The sequence below is a fragment of the Anolis carolinensis genome, chromosome 3, assembly GCF_035594765.1.
Source record: "Anolis carolinensis isolate JA03-04 chromosome 3, rAnoCar3.1.pri, whole genome shotgun sequence".
NCBI lineage: Eukaryota > Metazoa > Chordata > Lepidosauria > Squamata > Dactyloidae > Anolis > Anolis carolinensis.
Window position 1 is genome coordinate 181,479,516 of NC_085843.1, and position 12,721 is coordinate 181,492,236.

General features: G+C 46.2%; 1 protein-coding gene across 29 annotated transcripts in view; it reads left to right on the plus strand.

The window, feature by feature from the left end:
• The first annotated feature begins 231 nt into the window (after positions 1 to 231).
• kcnma1 (potassium calcium-activated channel subfamily M alpha 1) overlaps positions 232 to 12,721 on the plus strand; it is a 657,167-nt gene continuing 644,677 nt past the window's right edge. For 3 of the 29 annotated variants that reach the window (XM_062977428.1, XM_062977429.1, XM_062977425.1), the window contains exon 1: positions 393 to 1,546. In XM_062977428.1, the coding sequence (XP_062833498.1) occupies positions 1,157 to 1,546 (390 nt within the window). In that variant the 5' untranslated portion in view covers positions 393 to 1,156. Of the gene's footprint in view, positions 1,547 to 12,721 lie in introns of all 29 variants that reach the window. The other 26 variants (XM_016994948.2, XM_008114305.3, XM_062977431.1 and 23 more) reach the window with 20 other exon arrangements.

Genomic DNA, 12,721 nt, shown 5'->3' on the forward strand with positions numbered 1-12,721 from the left:
ATGTGGGTTTTAGCTGTGTGGAAAACAGCCCTAGAAAACAGCGCCCATCTCTCTCCCCCCCTTTCTTTCCCGGCTCGGAGAATAATAATTAGAACAGCAATAAGAACAACACGCAGCATAAAGCTGTCTGAACAGCGAAGGAAGGAGGGAGGGAGCGAGCAGAGCGCGAGACTGACAGCCCGAGCGTGCGTCATGCCATTCGCAAGGCTCAGGATCGCGCGCGCGGGGGGTTTCTGAGCCCTCTTCTCTTTCCCTCCCCCGTCCGCGCGCGCGGACACGCGGGCACCCCTTCCTTCCCTCCCTCCCTCCTTAGAACGAGAGAGAAGCGCGAGGCGACTTGTTGGAGCGGCGGTGCGACGCGCGCGCGCTGTGCTGTGCTTCTTCCCGCCTCCTCCTTCTCCTCCACCTGCGCGGCTCCATCTCTCGCTCTCTCTCTCTCTCTCTCTCTCTCAATCCCGCGCGCGCGCCTCCGCGTCCTCAGCGCGAGGCAGCCCCGAAAGGCGCGCGAGCCGGAGAGGCGCCATCCGCGAGAGAGGAGCCCAGCTGTCAGGGAAAGAAGGAGAAGGAAGGAAGGAAGGATGGGCGCCTCCTCAGCAGCAGCAGCAACAGCAAGAGCAGCGACGCCGACGCCAGAGCATCAGAGCCAGCGTCGGAGGCTGAGTTAGGCGAGGCTAAGGCTCCCTTTTCGCCCTCCTATCTCGCGTCCTGACTGGAGGGCCGGACTCTGAGGGGGCGCATCCCTCCTCTCCTCCTCCGCCCGGCCGCTGAGGCGACGCCGGGGGCGAGGCGGGCCCAGGGGGAGGAGGGGCGGGCGCCAGGGCCCCCGAGGGCTGTTCTCCTCCATCCTCTTCCTCCTCCTCTTCTTCTTCTTCTTCGCCTTCCTCTCTGACTGAGAAGAGGCACGGCTGGGTCTCCCGCGCGGCTGCTGTTCCTCCTCCTGCTGCTCCTCCTCCTCCTGCTTCTCCCCGCGGCTGCTGCTGCTGCTGTCCGGCCGTGCGCCGGGGCCGGGCTCGCGCGCCTGCCTTCCGGAGAGGCGCCGCCGCCGCAGCACGATGGCCGGGGATGGGCTCGGCGGCGGGCGCTGGCGGCGGCGGCAGCAGCGGCGGCGGCAGGAGCTCCCCGGAGCCCCGGCGGCGTGCCTTGCCCGGTGTTAGCCATGGCAAATGGCAGCGGCGGCGGCGGAGGAGGAGGCGGCGGCGGTGGCGGCGGCGGCGGAGGCGGCTCCAGTGGCTCCAGTAGCAGCAGCTACTACTCGGGAGGCGGCGGCGGCGGAGGCGGCGGCGGGGGCAGCGGCAACATTAGGATGAGCAGCCCCGTCGGGAGCAGCCTCAACGCGGACTCGTCCTCGGCGCCGGGGGCCCGCCCGTCCAACGCGCTCATCATCCCCATCACCATGGAGGTGCCCTGCGACAGCGGGCAGCGCATGTGGTGGGCCTTCCTGGCCTCCTCCATGGTCACCTTCTTCGGGGGACTCTTCATCATCCTGCTCTGGAGGACCCTCAAGTACCTGTGGACCGTCTGCTGCCACTGCGGGGCCAAGGAGAAGGTAAGGCCGCCCTCCTGCCCTGCCCGCCTGCCTGGCTTGCCCCGGGGCCGCTCCACGCGCTTCTTTGGGGCTGTGGGCACATCTAAGGACTAACCAGGAATTATCCTCTTTAGGTTGTTTTATGAGGTGGTGGAGGCGCCTTCTTTGGAGGCTTTAAAGCAGAGGCTGGATGGCCATCTGTCGGGGATGCTTTGGATGCGATTTCCTGCTTCTTGGCAGAATGGGTTGGACCGGATGGCCCGTGAGGACTCTTCCAACTCTATGATTATATGATTCGGACATAAACACAAGTATAAACAGCCATCTATCAGGGGGTACTTTGATTCTGCTTTTCCTGCATGGTACAATAGAGTCTCACTTATCCAAGCTAAACAGACGGGCAAGGAGCCCCAGTGGCAAAGTGTGTTAAAGCACTGAGCTGCTGAACTTGCAGACTGAAAGGTCCCAGGTTCAAATCCCGGGAGCGGAGTGAGCGCCTGCTGTTGCTCCAGTTTTTGCCAACCAAGCAGTTCGAAAACATGCCAATGTGAGTAGATCAATAGGTACTGCATTGGCCGGCAAGGAGCCCTGGTGGCGATGTGTGTTAAAGCACTGAGCTGCTGAACTTGCAGACCGAAAGGTCCCAGGTTCAAATCCCGGGAGCGGAGTGAGCGCCCGCTGTTGCTCCAGTTTTTGCCAACCAAGCAGTTCGAAAACATGCCAATGTGAGTAGATCAATAGGTACTGCTCTGGCGGGAAGGTAGCGGCGCTCCATGCAGTCATTCCGGCCACATGACCTTGGAGGTGTCTACGGACAATGCCAGCTTAGAAATGGAGATGAGCACCAACCCCCAGAGTCGGACACGAGTGGACTTAATGTCAGGGGAAACCTTTACCTTTACCTTTAAATGGGCCGGCAGAAGCTTGGATAAGCGAATATCTTGGATAATAAGGAGGGATTAAGGAAACGCCTATTAAACATCAAATTAGGTTACGATTTTACAAATTAAGCACCAAAACATCATGTTATACAACAAATTTGACAGAAAAAGTAGTTCAATACACAGTAATGTTATATTGTAATTACTGGATTTATGAATTTAGCACCAAAATATCATGATATATTGAAGACATTGACTACAAAAATGGTTTGGATTATCCAGAAGCTTGGATAAGTGAGGCTTGGATAAGTGAGACTCTACTGTAGTTGCATACTTTTGGTCTAATTTAATAAACCTCTGTGGCTGGTGAATGTTTTTCTGTCCTGGCCCATTTGGTTTAGCTTTAGAGTTTCACTTATCCAACATAAACGGGCTGGCAGAACATTGGATAAGCGAATATCTTGGATAATAAGGAGGGATTAAGGAAAAGCCTATTAAACATCAAATTAAGTTATGATTTTACAAATTAAGCACCAAAACATCATGTTATACAACAAATTTGACAGAAAAAGTAGTTCAATACACAGTAATGTTATATTGTAATTACTGGATTTATGAATTTAGCACCAAAATATCACGATATATTGAAAACATTGACTACAAAAATGGCTTGGATAATCCAGAACGTTGGATAAGCGAGTGTTGGATTAGTGAGACTCTACTGTAATAATAATAACAATAATAATAATAAACTTTGCTTATATCCAGCCACCATCTCTCCGAAGGGACTCAGGGTGGCTTACAAAGGCATTCTAGGGTGCAGCATATAACATAAAACAATAAAAACTATACATTAGTGTAATGTATTGTAACATAAGTATATTAAATAAAATTGTAACAACAACCCCTGTCAACACATATAACATAAAATCAAAATAATACAATTTTAAAAACATCTCTAGATAGAACTGGCTGCCATCAATTCACAACTAAAGTCCCAAGTGTCAACTTCATATGGGCCCATTCAGCCTACTGGTGGTCAAAAGCCTGTTTGAACATCCGTGTTTTCAGGCTGAATCGGAAACATCTTCCGATTTCCTGATCCGAATCTCTTTTGGAAGGGTATTCCAGAGTTGGGGAGCTACCACAGAGAAGGTCCCCCCTCTCTCTCTCGTCCCCACCAACCGCGCTTGAGACAGCAAGGGGTTGGATTCGATAGCCTATGTGGTCTCTTCCAACTCTATTATCATTCTATGATTCTATGGGCCCTTCCAGGCAGGCCCTATATCCCAGGATCTGATCCCAGGTTTTCTGCTTTGAACTGGATTTTATGAGTCCACACCACCACATAATCAGGGATAAACAGAAAACCTGGATCAGGTCCTGGGATATAGGGCCTGTCTGGAAGGGGCCTATAATTTCCACCCCTCTGCTATCTACAGTAACCTCCTTTGTAATAAACTGTGTTTCTCCCTTTCGCTAAATGCTTCATTTTTGTGCCTAAGTAAAGGGTTGACCCTTCTTAGATCAGATCTAATCTAATGCTTTAATCCAGCACTTCATACATTTTTCCCGCTTGTGACCCTTCTTTGCCTAAGAAATTTTCATGTGACCCCCTGATAAAAAAGGTAAAGTTTTCCCCTTGACATTAAATCTAGTCGAGTCTGACTCTGGGGGATAGTGCTCATCTCCAAGCCTAAGAGCTGGCGTTGTCCATAGACACTTCCAAGATCATGTGGCTGGCATGACTGCATAGAGTGCCATTACCTTCCTGCCAATGCAGTACCTATTTATCTACTCAAATGTGCATGTTTTTTAACTGCTAGGTTGGCAGAAGCTGGGGCTAACAATAGGAGCTCACCCCGTCATGCGGATTCAAACTACCAACTTTCTGGTCAGCAAGTTCTGCAGTTTAGCGGTTTAACCCACTGTGCCACTGCGGTCCCTTGACCCCCTGATATATAGGCATATAAAATAAGCATTTAAAAAATCAAACATTTGCTGATAATAAATTAGCATTCTCAAAGCTTGCTAAACAGGCTGATTTTCCTTTTTATGAAGTACAGCTGAAGAATTGTCTGCAGACTCCACTGTTGCTAATAAATTTGTGTGGCACTCAGAAACCTTTCACTGGTGCCAATTTTTTCGTGACCCCAACGTTGAGCCCAAAAAACCCTGTTTGGGCTTGGGATCCACAGTTTAAGAAGCCGGCAGCTAGATCAGCCTTGGGCTGTCTTTGACACCGTGCGTGCCAGACCCAGGTTCTAATGCTTGGAACATGTGAAACGTCCCTTTCTTCCCAGACCTAACTTAAAACAAGTGTTCATTGAATTCAGTTAAATATAAAGGTGTTTGTGGATGCCCCTCTGCAGCTGCTCCAAACACATGTTTACTCAGTTCAAAGGCTTCAAGGATACATATTTTACTTTGGAATAAATTCTGACTATATTTCCCCCTTGATATCCAGTTGGACTTGTCAGTAAGCTCTTTAAGTAAATATTCATGGGATATAGGAATTGTTTCCTAAGTCTCAAGTAAATATTCATGGGACATTTACTCTTCTTCAGTATATTGGTTGGCTTCCTTTCACAGTTGCTGCTTTTCTATTTTTTTTTATCCTTCCCCACTTCTTTTCTTCATTTCCTCAATATTCCATTTTTTTATCCTTTTCTTTATCCTCCTTTCTCTGCTCATTTTTTCATATTCTGAAAGTGATTCCCTATTTATAGGAATGAATGAAAGTTTTATTGTTAATGCTTTTGTGTATGGGTTGGCCTTCTAACATCTCTATTTGAATAAGTGTTGTTTTTTTGCACCTTATGTTGCCTTGGGTTTTCTGGTGCCAAGATATGAGAATAGTGGGGCTTGTTGATGCCATGTGTGTGAAGAATATTATTATCCCCAAAAGGACAGTGACTTCTGCAAAAGTCAGGGTTTACCCATGATGGAGTAGTCATGGGCATAAATGGGTTGAGAAAGAAAGATTGAGACTTTCATTAGGAGAAATGTCTGAAGTGAAGAGGAAGAAAATAAGGTGACCAATTCCATTCCACTTGTACCTTGTTGAATGGTTACTTCTTAATGGCACGAAACAAACAGGCAGAGAAGGAAATGCCTCTTTGTATCCAATTTTCCAGTCAATGGGATTCTTGCCATTAGTTGCTGATTGGCCACTCTTGTTTGTGAATGTGTTCAAATTGTAATAGGAAATTTTGTCACTTTATATTGAACTGTACATTGTGATAAAGTAAAAGATTAACTATCTGTTAGTTGACAAAAGGATGCAATAACCTCACCTGCCTCAAGAAGAAATGGCGGCAAGCCAAAGTAAATACTTTCAAAATGCAAACATACTTGGTCATGTTGCATTTCATATAATTTAATGCATTTTGGCAAGAAAAGAGGACATTCAGGTGTTGCCCTTTGTATCCATTTTCAGAGGTCATGGCAGGTGAAGAGAACATACAGAAAGAAAATGAAATTGTAATAGTCAACAAATACTCTCCAGTCTATCTAAGTCATGATTATATGTGTGTGAATGTATATATCTTTTCAAGTGAAAAAGTAAAATAGGAGCACAGAGGCATTATTGTGTAAACCTGTCTTCCTACTTCTTCATTTCTTTCCAAAGCAAAATCTTGCTCTTATTAAAGACAGATTACTCTCTTTGGATTGTTTGCTTTCTCCTTCTCAATAATCATCCTCCATATGGAATTGCCATTCCACCTTTTCCTGGAATTCGAAAACACATACTATTCTTGTAACGTTGCTCTTGAGAACGCTTTATTGAGAATGTGGGTTAAGCAAGGGTACATAGTGCCTGCTGTTTCATTGGGGGGGCATACTTCCCACTGGATAAATCTCATTTGGGATTTGGAGGTCCTAAACTTCAAATCATTGCATAGATTTTATTCTTATGTTGGTAGGCCTAGGCTGTCAAACTTACGTTACATTCTACATAGTGTTGATCTTGGCAATTTTGCCCTTGACCCAAAGAAAGATAGCAGTTCATGAATCTCATCAGAATGAATGGCTACTATGAACGTGCCTTACTTATTTCAGTTAAATTGTAGTGGGGTTAATGCTACAGCCTTAAAACAAGTACAGTGTTCCTCCGTTACTTCGTAGTTCGCTTTTCGTGGGCTTGCTATTTTGTGGGAAAACGGGGGTATGTTTAAACATTATTTTAATTGTTATGTGGCCTTTCTTCCCCTTGCAAGCCCCTTCCTGTGGAGGACTCGGAGGAGGGGGAGGGAGTTTTCTGGCATGGCCCGGCTGGAGTGGAGGCAGAAGCCGGACCTGGCTGCCTCTTTCAGGCTCTTGCTGCTGCTGCCGGCCTTCACTCTCTCACCCACCCTCCCTCGCTCACTCATCTGGCTGGAGCAGCATCCCTTCTTCCCTGGCTGCCAGGGACATGGCGGTCCTGGAGCAAGGGCCCAGCCGGCGCTGGTAGGGAAGGGGCTTGCAAGGGGGAGAAAGGCCACATAATAATTAAAATAATGTTTAAATATTAACATTAAAATAGTGTCCCTACTTCACGGATTTCCACTTATCGCGAGAGGTTCTGGAACAGAACCCCCACGATAAGTGAGGGGAATATGGTGCAAGTTATTTCTGAATAAATATGCCTAGGGTTGCTTCATATGTTCCTCTAGATTGTAGCCTTTGGCTGCTGTCCTGTGCAGAAGCAGGCAGTTGAATCCCACTGATGGGTAAACTACACTCTCCTTTTGTAGGGGGTTTTAACCTGTTTCTCATGATGCACAGCCAGGATCCCTAAAATGCTCCCCTGTCGATATGAGCAGAGGGAACCCTGAACCACTCCTGACTGCAGCAGTGTTGTGCTGTGCTGTTGTGCATGTTTTCTTGTTCCCACACAGTCTCCCAGTTCACTACTTTGGTATATGAGCATTAAAGCAAAAAGCCAAGAGCTTTACAGAGCCACTATGTAAAATGAATAGCTTTGCAAAGGTTTAATGTACAGACAGTCCCCAAGTTACGAACAGGATAAGTTGTGCAGGTTTGTTCTTAAATTGAATTTGTTTGTATGTCAAAACAGGCACATTTTTGAAGTGCAACTCCAGTGTCATATGTATGCTTTGGAAAGCATAGGGAAGGATAAATACCTCAGTGGTGTATGATTTGCTGTGTGTGCCCCTGTTCAGAAGATTTCAACTCACATCCTGTCCCTGTGATAATTGGATTTTGAAAAATGTGGCTTGTTGTCAAAACAAGGATTGATGATAAAGTGGCGACACCTTTTGTCCATGCTACCTCTTCCATGACTGAATTTCCCTTCCTTGGGGTAGATTTCTCTCACTTCCTGTTATCTCACCCTCGTTCTTCACTATGAGTCATTTGTAAGTCGGATGTTTTTAACTCGGGGACTGCCTGCATATCAAATCTGCTTTCTTGTGGAAACATGGTTTTGTTCATGCTTCTTTTCCCAGCATGTTTTGCAAGGTGACCAATATTGACAGACCACATCAGAGAGATCACACACAGATTTGCCTTTTCAGACAGTTGCATTTTTGAATGGCAAACTATTTGCTTTGCTATTTTCCGTATAGCTTGGCATCATGGTCCTCTGATTGTCCCTTGACACATTCATACATATAGGCAACATTGGCCCATTAGTGGTGAATAGTATGAATATTGTGTGAGAGTGGCAACCCTGCCCTTCTACTCCATTGCCTAGGCTCTGGTGGCCTTAAGAACATGTCCCTAGCCTTTAGCACAGTGGTTCCCAACCTTTGGTTCTCCAACTGTTTGGGACTTCAGCTCCCAGAACTGACAACCTGGCTGGGACTTCTGGGTATTGATATCCCAAACACCTGGATGACCAAAGATTGGGAACCACTGCTTTAGTGGATCACAGAAACATGGGTTACCTTGTCCAAGCCAAAAACATCAGGAAATGAGGAGGCATATATAGAATATATATAGAGAATATTGGTTCTTTCTTATGTCAGCTTCAAGGGAGGCAGCAACTGAAAGATCAAAAAGGGAATGTGGAAGGAAGCAAAAATTTTCTGAGTCAGTTTTGAGGAAAACAACAGCCAGGCTCTAGTTCAGAACATCTTGTTGAGGAAATCGGGGCTCAAACACTATGGCAGCATTTCTCTCTCTTTTTTCTTTAACGTGTAGCCTGATAAAAACATTATTGGGAGCTCAAAACCTTATTTATTTATTTATTCACAGCATTTATATTCCGCCCTTCTCACCCCTAAGGGGACTCCGGGCGGATCACATTGCACACATAAAGGCAAACATTCAATGCCATGACATAGAACAGAGACGGAGACAAGACGCAGGCACGGGCTGGCCTCGAACTCAGGACCTCTTGGTCAGAGTGATTTGTTGCAGCTGACTTGCTTTCCAGCCTGTGCCACAGCCCAGCCTTGCTTCCTATGTTGTGACAGTTTGGCTGGCCTTGAAGTTGTCATAGTATGCATTTGAGATTCTTGATAAAGCTAACACTGAGGTTATGACTTTTTCCACTTCCAGTATAAATGCTACTTGACTACTCCAAAGTATGAGGTCTGGCGCAGTGGAACTCTCTGCCCCAGAATGTGGTGGAGGCTCTTTCTTTGGAGGCTTTTAAACAAAGGCTGGATGGCCATCTGTTGGGGGTGATTTGAATGTGATTTTCCTGCTTCTTGGCAGGGATTTAGACTGGATGGCCCACGAAGTCTCTTCCAATTCTGTGATTCTATGAATGGGCTTCCTTGCAAAATTACCCCTCCCATTTTATACATAGCAAGTCAGAAGGTAAATCCCACTATGTTTTTCAAACTAGGAAACTAAATGCTGTGGATACCTTTGTCTCTTCTTTACAATCATATTTTAAGCAGAAAAAAGCATTAATGCTCTATACTTGCTAACGTGGCATCTGACAGGCAATTTGGACCCTCCAAAATAGACCAGCAGCTGGAGTTTCTCCTTTCCCCTTTTCACATTTTTCGGATTACGAATGGAAGAACAGATCTGCTTCAGCTATTCCTGGCACACAGATACACATAAAAAACACAAACCTTTTAAATATATATGGTTGCTAGGTTGCTGTCAGGATTTGACATTCAGCTATCGGCTTCCCCTGCTTCTCCCAAGATATGGTATAACCTGGCTGTATTGAGTGAATTCATTTTCTGTTTGCAAGTGGGGAGGGGAAAGAAGCAATGATAGGAGCAATAGTGAAATAAAACATTATGTTGCAAATTAGAAGAGCAACCTTGAGAAAGTTAGGCATGGTGGAAGAGGTAGAAGTCTTTATAACATGCCTCATCTCAACTCAATTGCATTCTTATTCCTTTCCTTCTTTGATGATGATACACATCTTAATATACCATCAGATTTTCTTAACATATCCCTCCAACCATCACTGAGATGAATTTCCACTTTTTCATGCCAGGTGTTCTCTAGAAAGGATGACCAGTATAAGCTCCAGGCAAACTGAAGCCCTGAAATCCTCTTTGCCTTGCTAGATAAATAATGGGAACAACCTTTTGCTTCTCAAAAAATTAATTTGTGTATGAGATAGACAATGGATGTGGGAGAAAAATGTAAGCTTGTGTAAAGAAAGAGTTGTTAAGGCTGTAGCACTTGGTCCTATTTTTATGATGACTAATGTATATTTTTGAGGGGAAACACTTTCTCAGAAAGGAATTCCAAGTAACTAGATAGATCTGCTGGCAGAATCTTCTTTTTTATATGTATGTATTCAGTGCTTTCCTGTGTTGGTAATGAGAAATAAATTCAAGGGAGACCAGAAAGCATCAAACTCCTACAACATCTTTGGAAGTGATCCATGCTGTTGCCTTGTTTTGCTTTGACCATAAGAGTCAATTGTTAAGGATCTTTGGGAAGAAGGAGCAACCAGATTATGGCCATGTGCAAAATGAGAGACAACAACATAACCACAAGTCATTAAAATGGTAACTCCCAATCCCCTTTGGAGTATTACTGCCAGTGAAGTCTGAGAATGAGAAGGTGCCCATGAGAGGCCAGATTACCTCAGTGCTCTCAGACCTAGATCAAGCTCTGAAGACAAGGCTGGAGGAAAGATACGCTTATATCTAAATATAGGACAGTGATCCAATACAGTAGGTGAAATAGAACATGGTTTGGGATAGCTTCTTTGTGTTTTAGTGCTTTTCATATTGCCCAATCAAAGCATACAATGTGTTTGTTTAATCAGTTTTTAAAAGTCCAATCTATACCAAGCTTGAAAGCACATGGAAACATACCATTGAAAGATTTCAAAGCTGCAGAATCAGTTTACACTTTGGTAATCATAAGTTCCACTGTTTCATTGATGATGTTCCATTATGTTTGTGGTGGAATGTGCCAGCAATTTCATGTTCGTTCTGACTATAATAGAAGGGAGCCTTTTCTGCTACCTTTTTTTGAAGGTTAGTGGTAGGGAACTATATCAAACTTTAAGTAAGTTGCTGAAACTATTTTAAGGATAGGGTTCAGCACCCTGGACAACTCCTTCAAAGTTCAGAACAAAACCAAGAGTAGATCAATACTGTGCTGATATGGCAGCTACTAGTTGGCATTGTTGAAGGTATGACATCTGTCTGCTCAATCACAGACAAATCCCTTTAGGCATTTATACAAGTGAAAACTAAATGTTTTTAGGAAAATCCTGTATGCAGTGTCTCCCTTCCCATATGACACTTTCAAATTCTTATCATATTTAGCTGGGTTTCTAAGTATGTTTGGTTGTAATGGAGGGTTTCTGATCATGCAGAGTTTTCAAAATACATTTGGGAATACTCTGGAGGGACAAAGGGGGGTTTAGGCTTCAGTTTAAGCTTTACCTGCTGCAGACTTTTAGCCCTCATAAATTCAAGGGAGTCTTTGAAGTTGAGTACATTTATGTTAAAATCCTGATTTCTTTTTCTCCTTAGGTTTCTATGTCTGTCTTTCATATTAATGTCAGGTGAAATATCATTTGCATGGCCCTTTCACAGATCAAGGTGGCTTGAAGGGCATCCGGCTTTTTTGTTGTTGTTTAGGCCTGTTATGTGCTGGGCTTTCAGTATCCATAACTGACCTTATTTTAACCAGAGTGTGGGGCTACAGAGAGGCAGGCCTGATTTAAAAACTAGTGTATTGACTTTCAACTGAAGTTTCTTAGTAATAGATAACATTGAGGTATAATAGGGCTCAGTGCCATGGCTTCGGGGTTATTTATTTACCTGTCAGAACCCTGCTACTAGAGCCTGGATGTGGCTCTGAGTTTCAGGGTCACTGACATTGATAAGACACCTGCGTCCCAGGACTCGGAGGAGAAACGGCTGATGGACTTGGCGGGGAATTTGCGCGGGGTTTTACTGAGCGGGAAGAGACTGTTCAAATGAGGGGGAGGGTATATAAAGGAGGGTTGGCCGGAGCCTCCCATTCTTGGCTTTTCTGATGTTCATGTTTCCTACAGTAAAAGTTCCTGGTGATACCACAGAGAGTCTCGTGTGTTCATTCAGGAGCGGCTGTGGTGAGCTGACACTAAGCCAAGAAAACGGACACCATCCCGCTGTAGCGGTGAGGTGTAACATGCAAGTGGAGGATGAAGAGCTCTTGGGCGCCGGAGGAGGAAGGTCGGAAAGGGCCACTCCCGAGACGGACGCTGAGTTCCACCAGCTAGCGGCCCTGGCGTCATCCACCGCTTATGCCCAGCCAAATGGGGTAACCCAGAGGCGCGGAGTGGTGCGGGGAGATAGCACCGGAGGAGAGGAAGGTTCACCTTCCCCAGGCCCGCAAAAGATGGTGTTTCTGGAGGAGAGGATGTCGGCGATGGAGACCACCCTGGCAGTGATGTCGAGGGCGATGGAGCGCCTGGCGGTTTTGGCGGAGCCGGAGCGAGGAAGGGAACTCCGGGCTAGCTCAATGTGGGACGTGAGCATGGGAAGCAGCCAGGGCTTTGCAGACCTCCCAGCACCGAAGGGAAGGGAAATGCGAAAGGAGCCCGGTGCCCGGCCCAAGATCCAAACGAGCCTGACGCGGGTGGAGGAGAGTGACGACGAAGGGGAAAAGCCTCCGAGAATCCCGGCTACGCTCCCAACTGAGACCCTGGTGCCCCTGGCGAATGCCGGGCGTGGCACAGGACAAAGGGAAGCAGCAGCGGGGCCCACTGGCCCGCAAGGGGGCTTGCGACGGGCGGAGAATTGGGGATTGCCACCACAGGGACCCCTACCGAGACGAGAGGAACTAAGGATCGAGTTTGGGGGAGAGTCCTCTGAACTGGATTTTTTCCTGACCACGGTGAGGGGCTATATGGAGGACAATGCCCACACTTTTAGAACGGAATCCA